This window comes from Hippocampus guttulatus, chromosome 15, assembly GCF_054856545.1.
Source record: "Hippocampus guttulatus isolate MCC_2025c chromosome 15, RoL_Hgut_1.0, whole genome shotgun sequence".
Lineage (NCBI taxonomy): Eukaryota > Metazoa > Chordata > Actinopteri > Syngnathiformes > Syngnathidae > Hippocampus > Hippocampus guttulatus.
Genome location: NC_141275.1, coordinates 3,082,400 through 3,102,154, shown reverse-complemented (window position 1 = coordinate 3,102,154; position 19,755 = coordinate 3,082,400). Strand labels below are relative to the sequence as shown.

At 41.9% G+C, this 19,755-nt stretch overlaps 1 protein-coding gene across 3 annotated transcripts in view; it reads left to right on the top strand.

The window, feature by feature from the left end:
• robo3 (roundabout, axon guidance receptor, homolog 3 (Drosophila)) overlaps positions 1–18,386 on the top strand; it is a 108,050-nt gene extending 89,664 nt beyond the window's left edge. The window contains exons 19-27 of one of the 3 annotated variants that reach the window (XM_086130829.1): positions 392–531; positions 806–1,087; positions 2,687–2,834; positions 5,135–5,341; positions 7,959–8,143; positions 8,359–8,466; positions 9,618–9,785; positions 12,205–12,356; positions 17,851–18,386. In XM_086130829.1, coding sequence (XP_085986955.1) covers positions 392–531; positions 806–1,087; positions 2,687–2,834; positions 5,135–5,341; positions 7,959–8,143; positions 8,359–8,466; positions 9,618–9,785; positions 12,205–12,356; positions 17,851–17,862 — 1,402 coding nt within the window. In that variant the 3' untranslated portion in view covers positions 17,863–18,386. Of the gene's footprint in view, positions 1–391; positions 532–805; positions 1,088–2,686; positions 2,835–5,134; positions 5,342–7,955; positions 8,144–8,358; positions 8,467–9,617; positions 9,786–12,204; positions 12,357–17,850 lie in introns of all 3 variants that reach the window. The other 2 variants (XM_086130828.1, XM_086130830.1) reach the window with 2 other exon arrangements.
• Positions 18,387–19,755: the final 1,369 nt, after the last annotated feature.

Below are 19,755 nucleotides of genomic sequence, written 5' to 3'. Positions count from 1 at the left end.
CTATGTGGCACCCGAGTACCACTGACAAAATATTCTGGACCCCTCCAGCATTTAAGTTTCCCATCCCTGTATTCGATTCTCAATACATATTGAACTGACGCGGTCCTGTGAAGAATGGAGCTGTTTTGCTTTTTTAACCTGAGTCACATTATATCTTAAAGCCATAAGTCCGTGGCATAAAACTTATTGTGAAAACGAAAATCCAGGGTCCATGTTGTCCAATGCAGAGAATACCGCATCCCTAGAATTGACTTATACTCACGTTCATGCTGTTTTTGTTGTGCCCGCTGCTTTTATTTCAAGCTCTGTTTCCATCTGGACGGTGGTGGCTGTTGTTCCGTCACACACCGTGTTGTAAATAAACACCAGAATGTGTGTGATGTCTCTGTAGGCCGGGCGTGCTGGGAGGCAACATGGGCAACTACCCGTGGCTGGCAGACTCTTGGCCCACCACCAACCTTGTCCACAGTGGTAAAGAGGCTGTCAACTGCTGCACCACCAGTCTTGACACAGCTGAACGATACTACAATGGTACAAAGCCGCTTAAATTCAGGAGCTAAAACAATAAATTCTTTAGAGTTACAGTCTCTTTATATGCACATCGGATTATAGGGCGCACTGTCGGCTTTTGAGAAAATTGAATGCTTTTTAGGTGCACCTTATAGTGCGGAAAATACGGTAAACATCCATGTTGTCTCACTGTTTCTGTGAATATGAGAACTGATGAGAAGGACATCCAGTTGAATGTCTTCCAAACAATATTGGAATACCGCATGAAGCTTTTACTGTTTTCCACCCTGTGTAGAAGCCGGCATCTCCAACTACCTGAATCAGACAGAGAAATGCAGCATGAGTGGCTCCACTGAGGGGCCCATTTACAGCACAATTGATGCCACCAGCGAGGATCTTCACAGCTTCACCTACGCCCAGCATGCCTCAACCACTCCCTATGCCTCGACCTCCATCATGCCCTTCTCAAACCAAACGCAGAGCCCACCCCAAGGTGGCGAGCAAAACGATGATGGGCACTGGATCACTCAGCCGGGACCCTCTGGAGCTCAGTATGCTCAACCAGATCGCTGCAATGGTGAGGGCAAAAGAGATTTACGTGGTTTTGTATCGCTGTCCCAGTGATTGTGAGTTGGACTCAACATATATCTGGCCTATTATTGTTCTTCATCGGATGGCCAAATAAGAGAATGATGCCTGCCAAAATGAGCTCAACTGATTTATCCTTGAATTGTTTATAAATGTTGGTAGCTCCCAAATGTTGTTTCTTCTTGTGGTCGTAGAGCTTCCAAAACAGTAAGCTGATACTTAATAAGACTAAAGTGGTGAAAGCCATGTCAATTAGTCAAACAATGAGATATGAAGGATTTATAATTTCATTACTGAACTAAGTTATGAATTAGTCATTTTGTACCAATTTTAATGCTAAGATTAAAATATATTATGAATCTTTCAACTATCTTTCATCAAATCATCTCTTCTTGAATGAGATGTTTTCCTCCATCTTGTTGTTTTATCTTTCCATTAACTTTTTCATGCACCCTGTAACCTGATAACATGACAAACTGTCCACCGGAGTAACCGCTGTCCCTGAAGGGGTTAATTTGTGTGAGATTATGTCAATTTTTGCTTCGAACTCAGTTAAAATTTATTCTGGTAAAATGTATCCAATCAATGTAAAAGAAGCCTGTTACCCTGTGACACGCATTTTCATATTGGTCGCTAAATCGTGACCCACTTTCATATTCAACAACAAGAAAGAAAAGATACAGTTTTAGAAAAAAAGTCTTTGAAATGACATGTATGTATTATATTTTTAAACAGAACTACACATCTTCACATCTTCAAAGGTTCATGTCAGTGTAGCAACAAACTGAGGATGAACATGACAACTGCATGTTCAAAAATGTGTCAACACACAGCCACAAAATTAGACATTTAATGTTATTAATCTCTTTTCAGGAAGTTGCAATACAAATACAAATCACAGACTCAGACGAGTGAAATTGTAACAGTGTTTGACCGTCTCAATAATTGTGCTATAAAAATATCAAGAGCGATTGTCATGTACAAGTCTATATAAATGTCCGTGCAAGTTATTTGCACCATGCTAGGTTTGGACCGCACCTTGAAAACACCTGCTCTAAAACAATATGAACTAAAATTATCCATTCATCCATCCATCCATCCATTCATTTTCTGATCTACTTATCTTCACAAGGGTCATGGGGTGTGCTGGAGCCTATCCCAGCTGTCTCTGGGCAGTAAGCGGGGTAAACCCTGAACTGGTTCCCAGCCAATCGCAGTGCACACAAAGACAGAGAAACAAGCATCCACGCTCACACTGACACCTCGGGAGAATTTACACTGTTCCATTAACCTGCCACGCATGTTTCTGGAATGTGGGAGGAAAAACCGGAGTACCCGGAGAAAACCCACGTAGGCACGGGGAGAACATGCAAACTTCACACAGTAAGGCCGGAGCCGAAATCTAACCGTGCATCTCTGCACTGTGAGGCCGACGTGCTAACCAGTCGACCACCGAGCCGCTAACTCAACTTATATTACGTGTTTTTCAAGCTATGAGTAACCCGCATAATATTTAAATGTTGGTCAGTGAGACTGTAATTGTACTACAGTACATTGGGATTCTACTCACTCACTGCCTGTTTTCTAGGTAAGCCAAAGCAGAAGGCCATGGGGAAGGCTGTTAAGACACCATCTCTCACATGGATGGAGACATTGCCCCCACCTCCCCCGATAGGAGAATTGGAACAGTGTGACCAGGATGAAGAGCAACCCGAGAATGAGGACATGGACATAGGGTAAGTCAGACTTCAGCTTCATGAATTTGTAGTTTAAAACCAGAGGTGTGTTTGACCATAACGTGGAATATATTTGTTTGTTTGGAAAAGAGAATCCATCCATCCATCCATCCATCCATCTAGTAACATGCTACATTTACTCTGTTACATATACTTGAGGAACCGTTGCAACACTCTTTTTACTTAACCTTAAGTATTTTCAAAAGGGAGAAGCAAGACTTTGACTCGGTTACAATTACCGTATTTTCACGACTATAAGGCGCCATTAAAAGTCTAAAATTGTCTCCAAAATGGACAGGACGCCTTATGATGCGGAGCGTCTTGTCTATGCGCTGAGTTCCAAAACCTGACTGACAGCCGACACGCTGTTTATATAGAGAAAAGGCGGAAGTGACTGTAGACAGGCATGCGGCAAAGAAGTCGGCCAATCAGTGAAGGCTGGGCGTGTAAGTGGACGCTAAAGGGACGCTACAAGCAGGTACCAACACCTGTATAGAGTGTGGCTATGTGCATTGTTGCAAAACAACTTCGGTTTCGGTTTCTAAGATACAGAGGATGAGGACTTTGATGGATTTCTGGGTGATGATTGATCGAAAAACGTGAGTACATTGTACGATGGCTAAATAAAATACAACGGAACTCAGTTTTCCGTTGCCTTTTTAAAAACGTGTTTTTAGCTTGTATCTGTATGTCTTGGCATGCTACCGTATGCTACAAGCTAACGTGTTTTTAGCGTGCGCGCATGCATGCCGTATGTTTAAGCTGGCGTATGTTTTACCACTTTAAAATTGCGCCCAATAATACAGTGCGTTTTGTCTATGTGTAAAATACAGAAATAGCACCCATTAATGAGACTGCGCCCAACCATACGGTGCGTCGAATGGTCGTGAAAATACGGTAGCTACCGTATTTTCCGCACTAAAAGGTGCACCTAAAAGCCTTCTATTTTCTTAAAAGCTCATAGCGCCTTAAAATCCGATGCGCCTTGTATATGGTCATTACGGTGATACTTCGATCCCAAAATGGCTCCTTGCTAGAGACATGCTTACAAACTTAAGGCAATCGGTTACGCAGTTGAACACGGAAATAGAGCAGCGGCAAAAGAGTTCAACGTTAATCGAGTCAATGTTATAGCTTGCTGTTGGTGAAGTGAACTGTGTCACTGCTTTATTAAATACGTTTTACTGACATCTGATCGTTCTGTTGGTATTTCCATGAGTGTAGCTCCATCTCGTGGATGCATTGTAGATTGCATCTTATAATGCGGTGCGCCCATTGTATGAAAAAAATTACAAAATAGGCCATTCATTGAAGGTGCGCCTCATAATCCAGTGCGCCTTTTAGTGTGGAAAATACGGTACATTGCACTTGCTACTTTTGATGACATCACTGAAATGTTTGAATCGCAAAATGACTGGAATGAGGTTCATAGGATGTGCACAAACCTTATTTGCTACCATCAAATGACCTTAATGTAGGTGCAGAATGAACAGAGATGACATTGGACAAAACACTGATTTAGCTTAGGGCAGCGCTTCTCAATTATTTTCTGTTATGCTGCCCAACAAGAAGAAAACGATTCACACTCCCCACCTACTCTCTGCTGCCACAATAATTATCATTATCATTAGCCTATAACAAAAGGACACTTCTGCAGCATTCATTTTAGGCCATTTTTTGTGGCCATGTTTGCCTGAATTACGTCACTGAAGTGATTCCCGTTTTAGTTGAAGTGATATTGTTGGGCAGCATCTGAAGTTGCAAATTTCATTTGACGATTTTTTGTACAGGACATGGCTATGATTAAGAAAATAATACATCAGATGGTACTCACCTGTTAGTACGAGAGTAGTTTTTTCACAGAGTTGATATTCTTACCTGAGAAAATATTTGAAGGACTACTTTTTACTTTTGCTTGAGTCATATTTTTATAAAGTAACAGCAGTCTGACTGAGGTGCTCCTCCACCCATCTCTGTTCATAGCTAAACCATCCTTTCAAACCGATACATGTATTGAACCTGAAATGGGCCTGAAGCCTCTGGCAACAACTTTGGCTGTGGTCATTTTCTTTTACTCCCCCCCCCCCCCCCCCAACGGAGAAATGCCATTAAACTAACTTGTCGTTGTTACCTCACAGCAAAACTATCATTCACTATCACTTTAAACCACAGCCTCATTCAATTTTCTCCTTTCAAGGCAAGACAGAATGAGTCTACAAATTCTAATTCCTCTTTGAAACAACCAATATTGAGCTACCCCTTTTTGTCATCTTGCTGCACCCTTTTCCTTTTGGTTGTAGCTCCGATGAAGAGTGGTGTCCTCCCCTCCCCGAGAGGTCGTACCTGATGGAGGGCTGTGAGGACATCCACTCCCATAGGAACAACGCCTCCTCTCCTGCCACTTCCTACAGTCACCAGTCCACCGCCACGCTGACTCCATCTCCGAATGAGGAGGCGCAAGCGTCCCACAACCTGCGACGCCAACAAGAGGAAATTCAGCACTCACGGTACGTGTGTGGACAAGGACTGATTTAGTAGCTGACCCCAAATGGATCCCAGGGCAGATTGTATGACTGCAGGAGATCCGGAAATTCAGTCATTATCTTCTTCTTCTTCTCCTTTCGGCTTGTCCCTTTTCAGGGGTTGCCACAGCGAGTCATTGATTTCCATCTTTCCCTGTGCTCTGCATCCTCTACTCTGACTCCAACTACCTGCATGTCTTCCCTCACGGCATCCATGAATCTCCTCTATGGCCTTCCTCTCTGTCTCCAACCTGGGAGCTCCATCTCTACCATTCTCCTACCAATGTATCCACTGTCCCTCCTCTGTACATGTCCAAACCATCTCAGTCTGGCCTCTCTAACTTTTTCTCCAAACTTCCCTGTCTGAGTTGTCCCTCTAATGACCTCATTTCTGATCCTGTCCATCCTTGTCACTCCTAAGGAGAATCTCAACATCTTTAACTTAGCCATCTCTAACTCTGCCTGCTGTCTTTTGCCAATTGCTCGTGTCTCTAGACCAGAGGTGGGCAATTATTTTCCCGGGGGGGCCAAATGAGAAGCAGAAAATATTGTGGAGGGCCGGGCCAAAAGTTAGAAATAGAAATAGAAAATAAAGAAGATAGCACAATGTCTTTGTATGCCAGTAATAATGTAACATTTTCCTCCACCATCACACTCAGCACCGGTTCTCCTCAAGGATGTGTACTGAGGCCCCCGTTGTTCACGCTCTACACATTTGACTAGTCTCTGACTCTTATTAGCGGTCCAGTTTGCGGAAAGTTTTTAACATGATAACAATCAAACCATTCTAGGAAATGTTCATTTACTCGAGCCACAAGCAATTCACTCTGAGCATGGAAATTGCCAGAATCGGACTGAGTAAGAATCGCTTCCTTGTTTTTCAAAGTCCCGTAGATTTGAGTCTTTCCGACTCCAGGCGTCTCCTGAATGTTTCGTACTTTGTTACGCGCTTCGTTTAATCAGATACATATCACTTTCCCTTGCATGGTCATTACTCTCTGCCTCTTTCTTCGTCTTCCCCTCCCTCCCTGTGCTCTGCAACTTGAAGACATTGTCCAAGACCTGTCATTACAAGTCCAAACGAAATGAATGCAATCAAACCTTAATTGTGCACCAATCTTCGGCGGGCCGTAGTTTGCCCACCACTGCTCTAGACTGTACATCATGGCTGGTCTCACAACTGTTCTGTAAACTTTTCCCTTCACCTTAGCTGACACCCTTCTATCACAAATCACTCCTGACACTTTTCTCCAGCTGTTCCATCCTGCCTGCACTCTATTCTTCACTTCTCTTCCACAGTCTCCGCTGCTCTGCACTGTTTATCCTAGGTACTTATATTCCTGTACCTTCGCCACCTCTGCTCCCTGTAACCTCACCGTTCCACTGGTCTCCCTTTCATTTATGCACATGTACTCTGTCTTACTATGACTGACCTTCATTCCTCTTCTCTCTAGTGCAAACCTCCACCTTTCTAGGTTTACTTGTAGCTGCTGCCTACTCTCACTACAGATCACAATGTCACCTGCAAACATCATAGTCCAGGGAGACTCCTGTCTGACCTCATCTGTCAATCTATCCATCACCATAGCAAACAAGAAGGGGCTCAGGGCCGATCTTGATGCAGTCCTACCTCCAGTCATAAATTCAGTCATTATATTTACAGTATAAACAATGTACATTATAAATGTTGAGTTTTGACATTTCAACGTGAATACTGAAAAGCATTCCCTTTTCTCCTCTCTTATAATCCGATTCGCTTTATATATGGATCAACATTCTGATTTCTTGCACGTAGTATTTTAAATGTTCTGGAAAGCACTTTGCTACAACTGCAGCAGTTGTGAAAGCTCTCTAAAAGCTGTATTGTATTGTATTCCCTTTACCATAGCTCCATCTAGTAGATGCATAACGCAACCGCAACCACTATTGCAGCTTCTATTCTATGCCTTCTTATAATGCGGTGCGCCCTATATATGAAAACAGTTTTAAAATATGCGATTCATTGAAGGTGCACCTTATACTCTGGAGCGCCTTATAGTGTGGAAAATATGGTAGTTAAATATAAAAGACTGCCTTTATTTTAGATATTTAAAACATGTGTTTTTGTTCAGAGACATCTATGAAGGCTTTTTAAGTATTTTTTTTAAACAAGTAACAAATTCACGTTCAATGAAATCCTGAAAAAATTGTCACAAACATTATATTTATTTTACTTTCAATACAAACAAACTTTATTTTTAAATGGCACTGTCAAAAACGCACTTCCAATTAAGTGACAAAACCATTGTCGTGTTTGCGTTCAGCAGGCCTGTCTGTATCCACAGAATGTAACTATTAAAGTAATTTGTCATTCAACTTAGTTACTTTTTTTAAAGCAGGTACCGTAAAACCATAAAAATAAGACAATAATTTGGTCCATCTTGAATGAATAACATGTACAATCAGTTGAAGAAAAAACTATGTTCGGAGAATAGACACACATTAAAAACATGTAATCAGGTGGTTATTCTATCAAATATCAACCGCACGGTGAAGTCCATTTTAGAGTCAGATTCTGTTAATATGCTCAGTCATTCCCCCTTCCATGTTGCCCTGACAGCAGAAGGATACCATGCGGTCCGGTGCCAGTCCCCCAGGCACCAAATGCACCACTCACTCAATCCAGCCTCTGTAGTCAGCAGCATCTCGGCTCATCAGAAGTTGGCCCGCTGCAGTGCCAAATTCATGCCCAGCACGCCCTCCATCACCAGGGACAGAATGAAGACGGCATCAATGCAACAACACCTGGTAAAGTGACAAAAGGACATCGGGTGCACACACACACACACACACACACACACACACACACACACGCAAAGCAGCAAAGTTAATGAAGTAATTATTTTAGAACTTTCCATTCCCTTCCTGTTAATGCAAGTAGCCAAAACATTTTTTTCTTTTAGAGTTGGAGGGTCAAATACATTTTACTGACGATTTGATTTTTATTTTTTTTCCTCATTCAGAACACAGCCGTTCATCACCAGCGGAAACATGCTCTCCACTGTCCCAAAAAGTTCGCGTAAAAAAAAAGGCTTCCAAGAGTTCAGTATACAGGAGAGAAATACAAGGAGGTAGGATTTTTCTCTTGATCCATGCTCTCAGATACAGATACTGTATATGTTGATAGATTAGTATTATCAAGTCAAATTTATTTATATGGGCTTTAATTTGAAAAGTCTCAGAGGGCTTCACATGCCCACAGGTGACAAATACTGTATTCACGACATCCCCTGATCCCTGTACCCCTCGGAGTGCAAAAAAAAAAAAAAACACCTGGGGTGGGGGGTGTGAATGAGAAACATTGTTCATGTAGCTGAAGGCTACTGAACTTATTTGACTCTCGTAAACAGACATACTGATCTTTGGTCAAAACTTCTCATTTGCATCTCATATACTTTCGTCAGTTCCTATTACCGTATTTTCTGGCACTTCGGAGTATAAGGCGCGCCTTCAATAAATGGCCTATTTTAAAACAGTTTTCGTATATAGGGTGCACCACATTACAAGACACATAGAATAGAAGTGATAACAGTGGCTGAGGTTGCATTATGTATCCACTAGATGGAGCTATGCTAAAGATAAATTCAATTAGAGATGTCAAATCATCACGTTAATTGTGATTAATTAATTACAGTCATATTTAGCGTGTTATGGTTTTTAATCACGTGACTCTAAATTTTGAGTAGTGGTTGATGTTTATTTAGCACTTTATTTTGTCATGATGAACAGTGTTATTTCTGAAGTGCTAACTTACAGCACTGTGCTGTTTTATTTATTATCTGTAGCAAGTTCCGTGTACAGTACTTGTATTGCTCAGAAAAGTGTTCTTACTGTTTTTGATAAGTTGACCGAAACACTTTTTATGGATCTGGTGTTCTCTTTTATTTTTATTTTGTTATGATTTGGAGATTTACAAAAACAAAACAGTGATATTCCCCCTGGTGGTCGTAACTAAAGGTCAGAATATTAATCATATATAAGGCGCATCAGTTTATAAAGTGCACTGTCGGCTTTTGAGAAAAGTGAATGCTTTTAGGTGCGCCTTATAAGTACCTTAAAGTGGAAAAACACAATCTGGTTGCACTTCAATGTAAATCAAATTGCAACAATTAATTAAAGTGGCCCTGTTCAGATAAAAACTTTAATTAGGCTCCAGCACGAAGCTGATCATACTGATTACCTTTTTTGAAGTCTGTACTTCTGTACATGATTCTTTTTTCAGACCTGCCTCCACCTCCAGAACCACCGCCAGAGGAGGACAAGTGTCAGGGCTCCCAGAAGTCCATGGAGACAAGCAAAATGGCCAACGGCTCTCTATCTTCCCTTGAGAGGAGCGAATACAACAGTGGCAGCCACCAACGCAAAGGTTCAAGACAAAGACATGCTGAGAGTAAGATAATGTCTCAGGCTTGGTACCGTATTTTCCGCACTATAGGGCGCACCAAAAAGTCTTCCATTTTCTTAAAAGCTCACCGAGCGCCTTAAAATCCGGTGCGTCTTGTGTAAGGTCATTATGGTAATATCTACGGTATAATACGGTAATATATACGGTCATAATATGGTCGACCCCAAGATGGCTCCTTGCTGGAGACATGCTTACAATGTTATAACTTGCTGTTGGTTTAGTGAACTGTGTCGCTGCTTTATTAAATAAGTTTTTGTTGCGGCTCCGAAAAAGGAGAGCTCTGTTGTTGTTTTTTATTAAACAGTCTCAACAAATGCAGGTACGTCTTTGTCCGTCTCCATGCCTTCTCTTCTTTAGTTCGACTCAAGAGGTGTTCAAGACCGCCTCAGAAAAACGTAAACTAACGATTACTTCAATGAAACTACGAAATTTGAAAATAATACATCAAAACTGAAAAGCAAGCGAGGATATCACAAAATAAATTCTATAGCTCCCCCTACAGAATTTATATTGTGATTTCATCATTTGTGAATACACAACAAAGGAATAAATAACTACTACTGACATCTGATCGTTCTGTTGGAGCTATGATCAAGGAAATGCCAATGCGTTTTTCGGCGGTGGTCATGAACGCCTCTCGAGTTGCCCGGAAGAAAAGAAGGCACAGAGATGGACAAAGACGCACCTGTATTTGTTGAAAAAACTAGAGCTGTGTTTTTTTATTTTTAACGCAGACTTTATTAATGGTTTTCACAGTCTCAACAAATACAGTTACTGTATGTCTTTGCCCGTCTCCATGCCTTCTCTTCTTCCATTCCACTCGAGAGGCGTTCATGGCCCCCTCCGAAAAACGTAAATTAATGATTACTTCAATGAAACTACGAAGAAAATCAAGTGAGGAAATCACAAAATAAATTCTATATCTCTCCCACAGAATTTATTTTGTGATTTCCTCATTTTATTTTGTTTTGATGTATTATTTACAATTTTCGTAGTTTCATTTAAGTACAGTAATAGTTAATTTACGTTTTTCAGAGGCGGTCTTGAACGCCTCTCGAGTTGAACGGACGCCTCTCGAGTTGAATGGAAGGAGCGTAGCACCATGTAGTGGAGGCATTGTAGATTGCGCCTTATAATGCGATGCGTCCAATGTATGAAAAAAAAGCCATTCATTGAAGGTGTGCCTCATAAATCCGCCTTTTAGTGTGGAAAATATGGTATTTTTGTTGTGTCGCTAGTTTTCAGTGCGTGACATAGTAACATCAAATTCGGCCTAATAATAATAATAATAATAATAATAATAATAATAATACATTTTATTTATAAGCGCCTTTCAAGACACCCAAGGACACTTTACAATAACAAAAAACACAAAACAATACAGGTTGAGCAGCGGCAGCCAGCGTTCACTCAACCCGGAAGTCAGAAAGAAACCACAAGGGAGGGAGAGGGGGAGAAAAAAAAACACGCTCAAACTATCCTCATTTTGAGGATAATTTGAGTTAGGCAAACAACTCCGGCACAAGCATATGACAGTTACAACAGGTCACAAGACATAAACAATGTGACACAAGGGAGTGTATAAAGGACGGGGTGATGGTGGGGGACTAGCTTGCGTGCATACTTTCATCAGGGGAAGGTCGAGATAGCAGATGTTGTTTTGGTAGCAGGCTGCCCAAGAATTTAAGACAGCCTGGCGTCGATCAGCCAAATCCGTGATTTCTGTCAATATTTGAGCACGGATTCCAGTTTCTCCAAGTTCTTGACCATCTTGCAGAGACGCTCCAAAACCGCAACAGTTTGTGGATGAGCACAGTCTGAGTCTGAGTGTTGGACATCCGCACTATGCCGTCCTTAGACCAGCAGTCTCTTCACTTCCAATAGAGCCGCTCCCGTCGGTTGAATTTTGCGATAGATCAGGAAACTGCTAACACCAAACAGCAGCATACCTGTTATCGGAAGGCCGATAATGTAGATGTCATCCACATCCTCAACGGACAGTGTTGACAGGCACACCATTCTCCGCTTCCTCCAAGGATCTAGGGTGTACCCAGCAGCAAAAGTCCCCGAGGGGCAAGTGGGCTCCCCACTGCCTGCTCTTCTCATCGAGAAAATTTTGTCGATGGCATCGAGAGACCAGCCAACCAATTCGATGTTTGTTTTTGGGATGAAATGCTTCCGTTACATATGTGCAAAAGGGTGTCTAACTATTTGACTTGACCTGACTGGAACAGTCACATTTTTTTAAAATGACTTATTAGTGATCCTTTATGCAATAAAATTGCTTCTTGTTTGAAAGAACTCGTCATTGCTCCCACGGAAATATCAGCCTAATTTAACCAACGTCGAGCCACACTATAGCCGTTACTGAACCAAAAAAAATCTTGTTTACTGTATTTGATAGCTGCAAATGGCGAGGAGGTGATGCTGTACGGTGGTAAAGCCGGTTACCTTTCCCGGAATCAGATGTCCAGTAATTGCTCAACCACAGGAAGCTCCTCATCCCGTGGCTCAACAGGCTCCCGGGGGATCAATGCGACCAGGAAGAGCAGTGAGGTGGGATACAATCATATCTTATCAATAAATGAAGCATCCAAGTTGTTTTGAGCACCAGCAAAAAATGTCTAATCCTTCATTAGAGAAGTTTATTGGGATATGATGCATGACACATAATATTTCACTGGGCAATGAAATAACTAAAACTAAAATTGAAGAAACGTTTTTGCTAGCAAAACAATAAATGAAAATGCTAAAAAACAAACAAACAAACAAATTTAAAAAAACAAAAAACGAAATGTCATTTTAGATCGACGGAGAAGCAATGCGATAGGTGGCGGAATTATTTAGGATTATTTTGGGGGAAATGAGGTGACGCTTTTGTTTCTCTTTCTTGGAGACGTCCAGGAAAGTTGACGTCATGTAACAGAGACGTCGGTTAAAGATGATATCACGTCACAGCCACACTGTGACATCTCGTCTTTATGAGTTAATATCATCCATGAGCTTTTTTGGGGTTCGTTTTAAATGTATTTATTTTGATATTGCTGGAGGAAGGAAAGGAAGGAAATCCAAACATTTTTTAAAGATTTGTAATTTACCTTACTTTGTTACATAACACTCTGTGACTTTTTTTAAAATCTTCACTCAACAAATACCCTGTAAATGATAACTAAGAATTAAAACAAACACTAAAACTAGTAACAACTAACTTAAAACGAAGCAGTTGTGAAAAATAAATCGTATTAAAAACTAAGTAATGTGCTCTAAAAACTAAAAGCAAAAGTCAAAATGCAATAAAAATGAAAAATCCAGCCCTATTTACAACGCTGCTGGGCACAAGACCATCTGCGACACACGCTAATTCTCACACAACACACTTTTTTCAACATTCTCTCTTGCGTGTACGGTACATTGTATCTAATTTGACAGTCTACTCAAGTGAGGCTGCACAGTAAGAAACAATGTTGTGTTTGTCCACTCCTGAGAGAATGTTTCATTGTGCGAGCGCTCCTTTTAAGTGCACCCCCTGCAGATTCTCCCCCCGCAAGCCAATGTCTTTTATAGCATAGCAAGCTGTGCCCACTGAACAGAAGGCTCTGTAGGATTCAGTGTTTGTGAGGCAGAACTGTTCGGCACATCTTACAGAATGTATACTTTTGCTATCCAGCTCATTTAGATAACAGTGTGCAAGCCTTGCAGTCGGAATCACAAACCGGAAGTAATCCGTATGTTGTGTTGAAGAAACAATGTGAGCACTTAAGAATGTGGTTGGTTGTTTTATTTGTCACCAAGAATTATTTTGTGCTGTTGATCCAACATGAGAAAATGAATGCGATTAACTTTCATTCAACCTTAAAATAAAAGTTGATCCTCAGCATTGTACTATCATTTTCATTTCTCCTGTTTTTATATAATACAGTGCAATGCATCTTTATTTATATCATGCTTTCACATTAGCTGCAGCTGTAACAAAGCACTCTACAGAACAGTTAATATAAAATAACTAAATAATATAACACCAAACATAAGACACAGACAGTCATGAACTTGTAAAACACTATTCTTGCATACACGTTGTTGTTTGAAGCAGTTCTAGATGAAAAAGAAGAGAATCAAAGTGTCCTTTCACCAGTGGATCAGAGACGCCATGCTCAAAATGAGCACACATCACGTCATGTTTAAGTCAACACAAAGCTGTAGCGTCCATTTACGAAAAAAAAGAGATTAGATCGGTTCACTTCTCTCGTCCCATGTGAATCCGCTTCAATTCCAAGCGGCGACTCTCAGTTCCAAATACGGATCCACACTCTGCACCGATGCCCCTCTCTCCTCATCCTCGGCTCCAGCAGCCATCCATCCACCCGCACCTACGTAGACTGTCCAACAGCGCCGACATCTCCGCTGAACAAAACTGGGCTGTGAAAAATGCTGCCCATTTCAGGCGCAAACAAGCGCCTTGGGACAGTGAAATACTGCCAACGTTCCTCCCCGTCAAAATCCAAATCAGTGCCGGTGATTTTGATGATCTTTTAAGGGGTGAAGCTGTGAAAGTTTGATATTGTCACTGAAGGCATTACCATACAGCTTGCCTTTGTATGCCTGAAGAAAAAGGACGGCCTGTCACAGGTCACTCCCTGCTGGCTTCAACTCACATCTGGTGCGGGAATGGCATCAAACAACTCACAGGGCTCCCTTATATGTCTGCTGTTGCTCAGGTCATCCCCTGTGGAGCAGTGAGGAACACCTCAGCCCTTTAATAGATCCTAACTGGCTGCTTCTTTATGCCTCGCTGGGAACATGAAAGCGCGACCTCCATCGCAATTAAGTTTGGGGGTTTTCACGGGAAGTCTGGGTTCAGTTACTTCTTTCTTCCCATTGAGTTTTGGACTTCTATCTATTGACATGTGACTCAGAGACGAGCAGGTGGTGCCGTCCCTGGGCTAATTAGTTCCAATGGGGACAGCATTTGATGTATCCAGTACGTATGAGATTGATCATATATATGCAATACATGTGATCACTGCACCAACCAAATGCAAATGTGAGAGAATGTAGCTGGTTCTCCGATTCTATAACAACTCCCATTTTTGGGCTAAGAATCGCAATGTTGCAGTGTGTCGGAGATGGGACTGCCGGCTCATCATCTGAGTTTGATGATCTTTTGATGTAAGAATGCATTTTATTTAAAAGTGCCTTAATGCCACCCAAGGACACTGTACAGACAATAAGAAAATACAATGTAAAAATTAGTAAGCGAGATATTATATAAAAACAGGACATAAAATCATAAAAACATAGGAAATGGAAGAGCTATGTGTTGTAGGCAATCCTGAACAGGTGTGTCAAGGTTTTGTTCCAAAGTAAACTTCATGGACCTTGATTTCTGCACTAGGGCACAGTAACGCTTGACCAGACTAAGACCTTAACTTTTGCCCCGCAGATGCACGCATACAATTGTTCGATATTATGAAAAATGTTGGGGAAATAATTACAACTGATGTGTCTCGATCCAGGCCCGTATTGGCAATACGGACCGTCAGGCAATTTCTCAGGCTGCTGTTTCCGGCTCGCACATTCATTTCTTTTGGCCTGTGGATCTGCTTTGCATCAAAAAATAATGTGGGATTGAGATATTTATTATATCTTTGTTTCGCCTTTCTTTGTAATTAAGCGTGTCACCTAGTCGCAATAATTTCATGCTAAAAATAGCAAAATTTTCATACACGATTAAAAACAGTATGACCACTTTACACCCCGTCTGTACAAAATAACACACAAAATAGGTAAAACACAGTCACAAGTGTTGTTTGTAATGACAACAAAGCATGCTAGGAAAACCGACGTGCAATGGTAAAGTTAGCATCAAGTAGTGAACTGGAAGTTGTATGAATAGGTTTCAAATAAGCGCACTGACAGGAAGTGCTATGGTAACTGCCTAGATCAGGGGTGGCCAACCAGTCAGAGACGAAGAGCCAATTTTTTTACTGAGTTACTGCAAAGAGCCACATCATACCCTTCCTCGCGCACGTGCGTGCACACACGCACACACTTTTTTGGCCAAAGATCGACTTTTGAAGCGACCAACTTCTTACAAACGACCCGATCGCGCACGTGCAAGCATACACACACACACACACACGCGCGCGCGCGCGTGCACGCACGCACGCACTCACGCAGGTGCCCACCAGTGCACACATGGACAGTCTGCGGCTGGATGGATGCATGGATTGAGGAGCCGACGATGAGAAGAAAGGAGCGGCAGCGCAGAGCCGGCGCCGATGCGTAAGTGGAACTGGGAGTCGCGGCTTGGAATTGAAGCGGACTTACATGGGACAGGAGAAGAGAGCCAATCTCTCTTTTTCGTTAATGGATGCTACAGCTTCTTGTTGCTTCAAGCTTAGCTTGTAGCAGACGTGTGCCCATTGCAGCATGACGTTTTTGATCCACTGGTGAAAAGGACACTTTGATTCGCTCCTCTTTCATCTATAACTGCTTCAGACAACAAAGGAAAGTGGTTAAGAGTGCACGATTGTCTGTGTCTCATGTGTTGTTTTGCATTATTTCGTCTTTCTTTTTTGTTAACTTTTCTTTTGATAGTGGCGCAGACACACACATTTTCTCTCCTCTTGTTTTATGTTGAGAGGGAAGAAATTTCATCTGTGCTGTATGTTACACATACAGTACGTTTGACAATAAAGTTTATCCAATCCAATCCAATCCAATATGCACGCACAACACAATGAGCAACAGTCGCAACGGGCCAAAAATGAATGAAAGCTCAAGATACAAACCTTTTTTCCCCACGCGTTTCCTCCTCCCACCCCTTGCGGTCGACTTGAGACCAGTTCCCTGGCTCCCGGTCGATTCTGATCGACGTATTGGGCACCCCGCCTTAAAATCTGAGGTAATTCGCTGACTAGCTTCTCACTTAGCGCCATTGTTTGCGCATGAGCGGTGATGCAGTCATCTGATTGGTTGCCCTCTATGCCAATCAAGTAAGGGGATTGATGATAGGCTGACTAGCTTAGCGCTTAGCGCTGTTGTTTGCGCATGAGCGGTGGCGCAGTCATCTGACTGGTTGCTCTCTACATTCAAGTAACGGGATTGATGATAGGCTGACGGAGTACGTTCTGTGAAGTTGGCGCCTTGTTTGAATGGCATCGCCGCTGCCGAGGCGTTTTCGACGCTTGTCGTGTGAGAGCCCGGGAGCCGCATTGAACCAGCCAAAGAGCTGCATGCAGCTCGCAAGCCGCAGGTTGGCCACCCCTGGCCTAGATGTTGCTGAAACATTGCCACTGTACTTCCCATGTGTCAGTTGTGGCGGGCTGCCACAAAGGAATTTTAGCCATCACTCATATAAAAGTACAACTTATTTAAATAGATGGAGTCCTCAAACTTGTGAATGGATGATGTTTTTGTTTTTTAACTCGCTGATCATTAACCGACCCCAAAAATCCTGTTTGTGAAAAGTCTACAGATCACAAAAATAATGTGCTACTTATTCATCATCAACAAGTATTTGTTGTAGTAATGCCAAGATGCCTCATTGTGTTGTTCGAGGTAACAGCAAAATAATCTCAAGCAGCTATGTCGTTGAAATCCATGACTCACTGGTCTCATCAAGTTTTATTGATAAATCAAGTTGTATGTCATCTGTATGAGATGAGAGAGAGAAGTTATTGTATTCTATTCACACTTCCAAAAGGCATTTCATGGCTGAACAATACAGTGTCAACCATAGAAGTCCCTGTGGGACGCCATGGCTAACTTTTAAATGTTAGTCCTCATTACCAATATGCACAATGGGCACTCAACCTGGATGTATTGTATAATCAATGCAATGATTCCTCTTGCCAGTTGTATTAATAACCACCATCTTCCATAATACAAAAAAAAAAAGAAAAAATGAAATAACCCACAGTCAAAGCCCATGGTACAATGTGGACGCTCATTGAATGTGATGTTCCTTTCAGAAATGTGTCAAGGGGAAAAAAAGTCATGTACCGACAATTCCTCATATGAATCTTTTTTTGTTGTTGTTTTTTTGCAGGAAACTAGATAAGGCCATCACCGAAGAGACTTGAACCTCTGATGCCTCCATTGTTCAACATCTTTCAACTGTGGACACTGTGATCTAATAAGACTCATGTCATTGTTGTAAAAGGACAAAAACAGACTCTCCATTGTTTTGTTCTGTTTTTTTTGTGGTTTGTTTTACTATGATTATTTATGAGCAACCCAGTTCGCCCCATGTCCCTTGATTTGTAAATACCTGTGTCTTAACTGTGTTCTGTTGTTGGCTTTGGATACAGGGAAAGAGACATACATTGTATTTATGAGTACTGAAAAGAAAAACATGATTTCAAAAAAAGGATCGTTTGAAAAGAAAAAGCCCATCTCCTCTGAATGTGCCAACTTTTTTGGGTCGAAATGTACAGTATACTCTTTTTTTTTTTTTGGAAAAAGCATTAACTACTGTTGCACTCTTGTTGTGATGGTCAAACAACAGAAAATATCAAGCACAAAAGGAAAAGCCAAAATGTGCAGGGTTTTGCTCCTGGAAGAATGCTCTGGACTGATTGGGAAACCTGGGGGGGGGGGGGGGGGGGGGTCTACCCCGTGCAGTCCAAATCGAATGTTTAAGTGTCTTGGTCACCGTTGGTTTCTGTGCAGCAGACAAGCAGGGCCTAGAAAAGTCTGATTGTAACATTGTCTGAGGGATGGTTTGCTGCAGATTTCCAAAAATGAACAATGTCTGTTGACTGGCTTTTTGTACTCTTTTTGTTTTGTAAATGTACAATAAAATGCATTTGCTGATGTCTGGTTCATGTTGTCTTTGCTGAGGGAATTTTCAGATATGCGTGCACTTAGGTGAGTGGTGCTCAAAATTCCAACTCAGAAAGGCATCATTGCATTTAATCAACAAGTGTATAATTTGATGTTTCACTCTACTCACAGTCTTCATCTGCATACATAGCTCACTTTAGTGGTTTTGATTAAGGGTTGTCAAAGTAGAACTGTTTTAGAATCGAGTATTCAATCAAATAATTTAAAAAATTGCACATTTTGATTACTTAATTTTAAAAGGACATAACTTACTTTACTGGTTACTTGGTTTTGGAAGTGACTTGGATTACAAGTTACTTAATTAGTCTCCTTGAGGACATGCAAACACCATCTCAAAAAAAAAAAAAAAATTGAATGATTTTGGAGAGGGTGGCCCGGTAGTCCAGTGGTTAGTGCGTAGACCTCACATTGCAGAGGTACAGGGTTCAATTCCAGTTTGCATGTTCTCCCCAGGCCTGCTTGGGTTTTCTCCAGGTACTACGGTTTCCTCTCACATTCCAAAAACATGCATCGCCGGCTGATTCATTCATTCATTAATTTTCCGATCCTCTTTATCCTCACAAGGGTCGCGGGGGTCCTAGCCGTCTACGGGCAGTAGGCAGGGGACACCCTGAACCGGTTGCCAGCCAATCGCAGGGCACACAGAGACGAACAACCATCCGCGCTCACACTCACACCCAGGGACAACTTGGAGTGTTCAATCAGCCTGCCATGCATGTTTTTGGAATGTGGGAGGAAACCGGAGTACCCGGAGAAAACCCACACAGGGAGGACATGCAAACTCCACACAGGGAGCTGGAATTGAACCCAGTACCTCTGCACTGTGAGGTTGACGCCCTAACCACTGGACCGCCGGCAGACTAATTGAACACTCTAAATCGTATGAGTGCTGATTTTTCGTCTCTGTGATTAACTGGCAACCGGTTCAGGGTGTCCCCCGCCTACTGCCCGAAAACGGCTGGGATAGGCTCCAGCACCCCACTTGTGAGGATAAAGCAGATCGGAAAATGGATGGATTTTGGAGAGTTGATTGGTCTACAATAGTCAGTCTCAGAATAACAGAAAATGGCTTATTGTCTGTAGCTTGCCTCTCTTGATTACATATTTT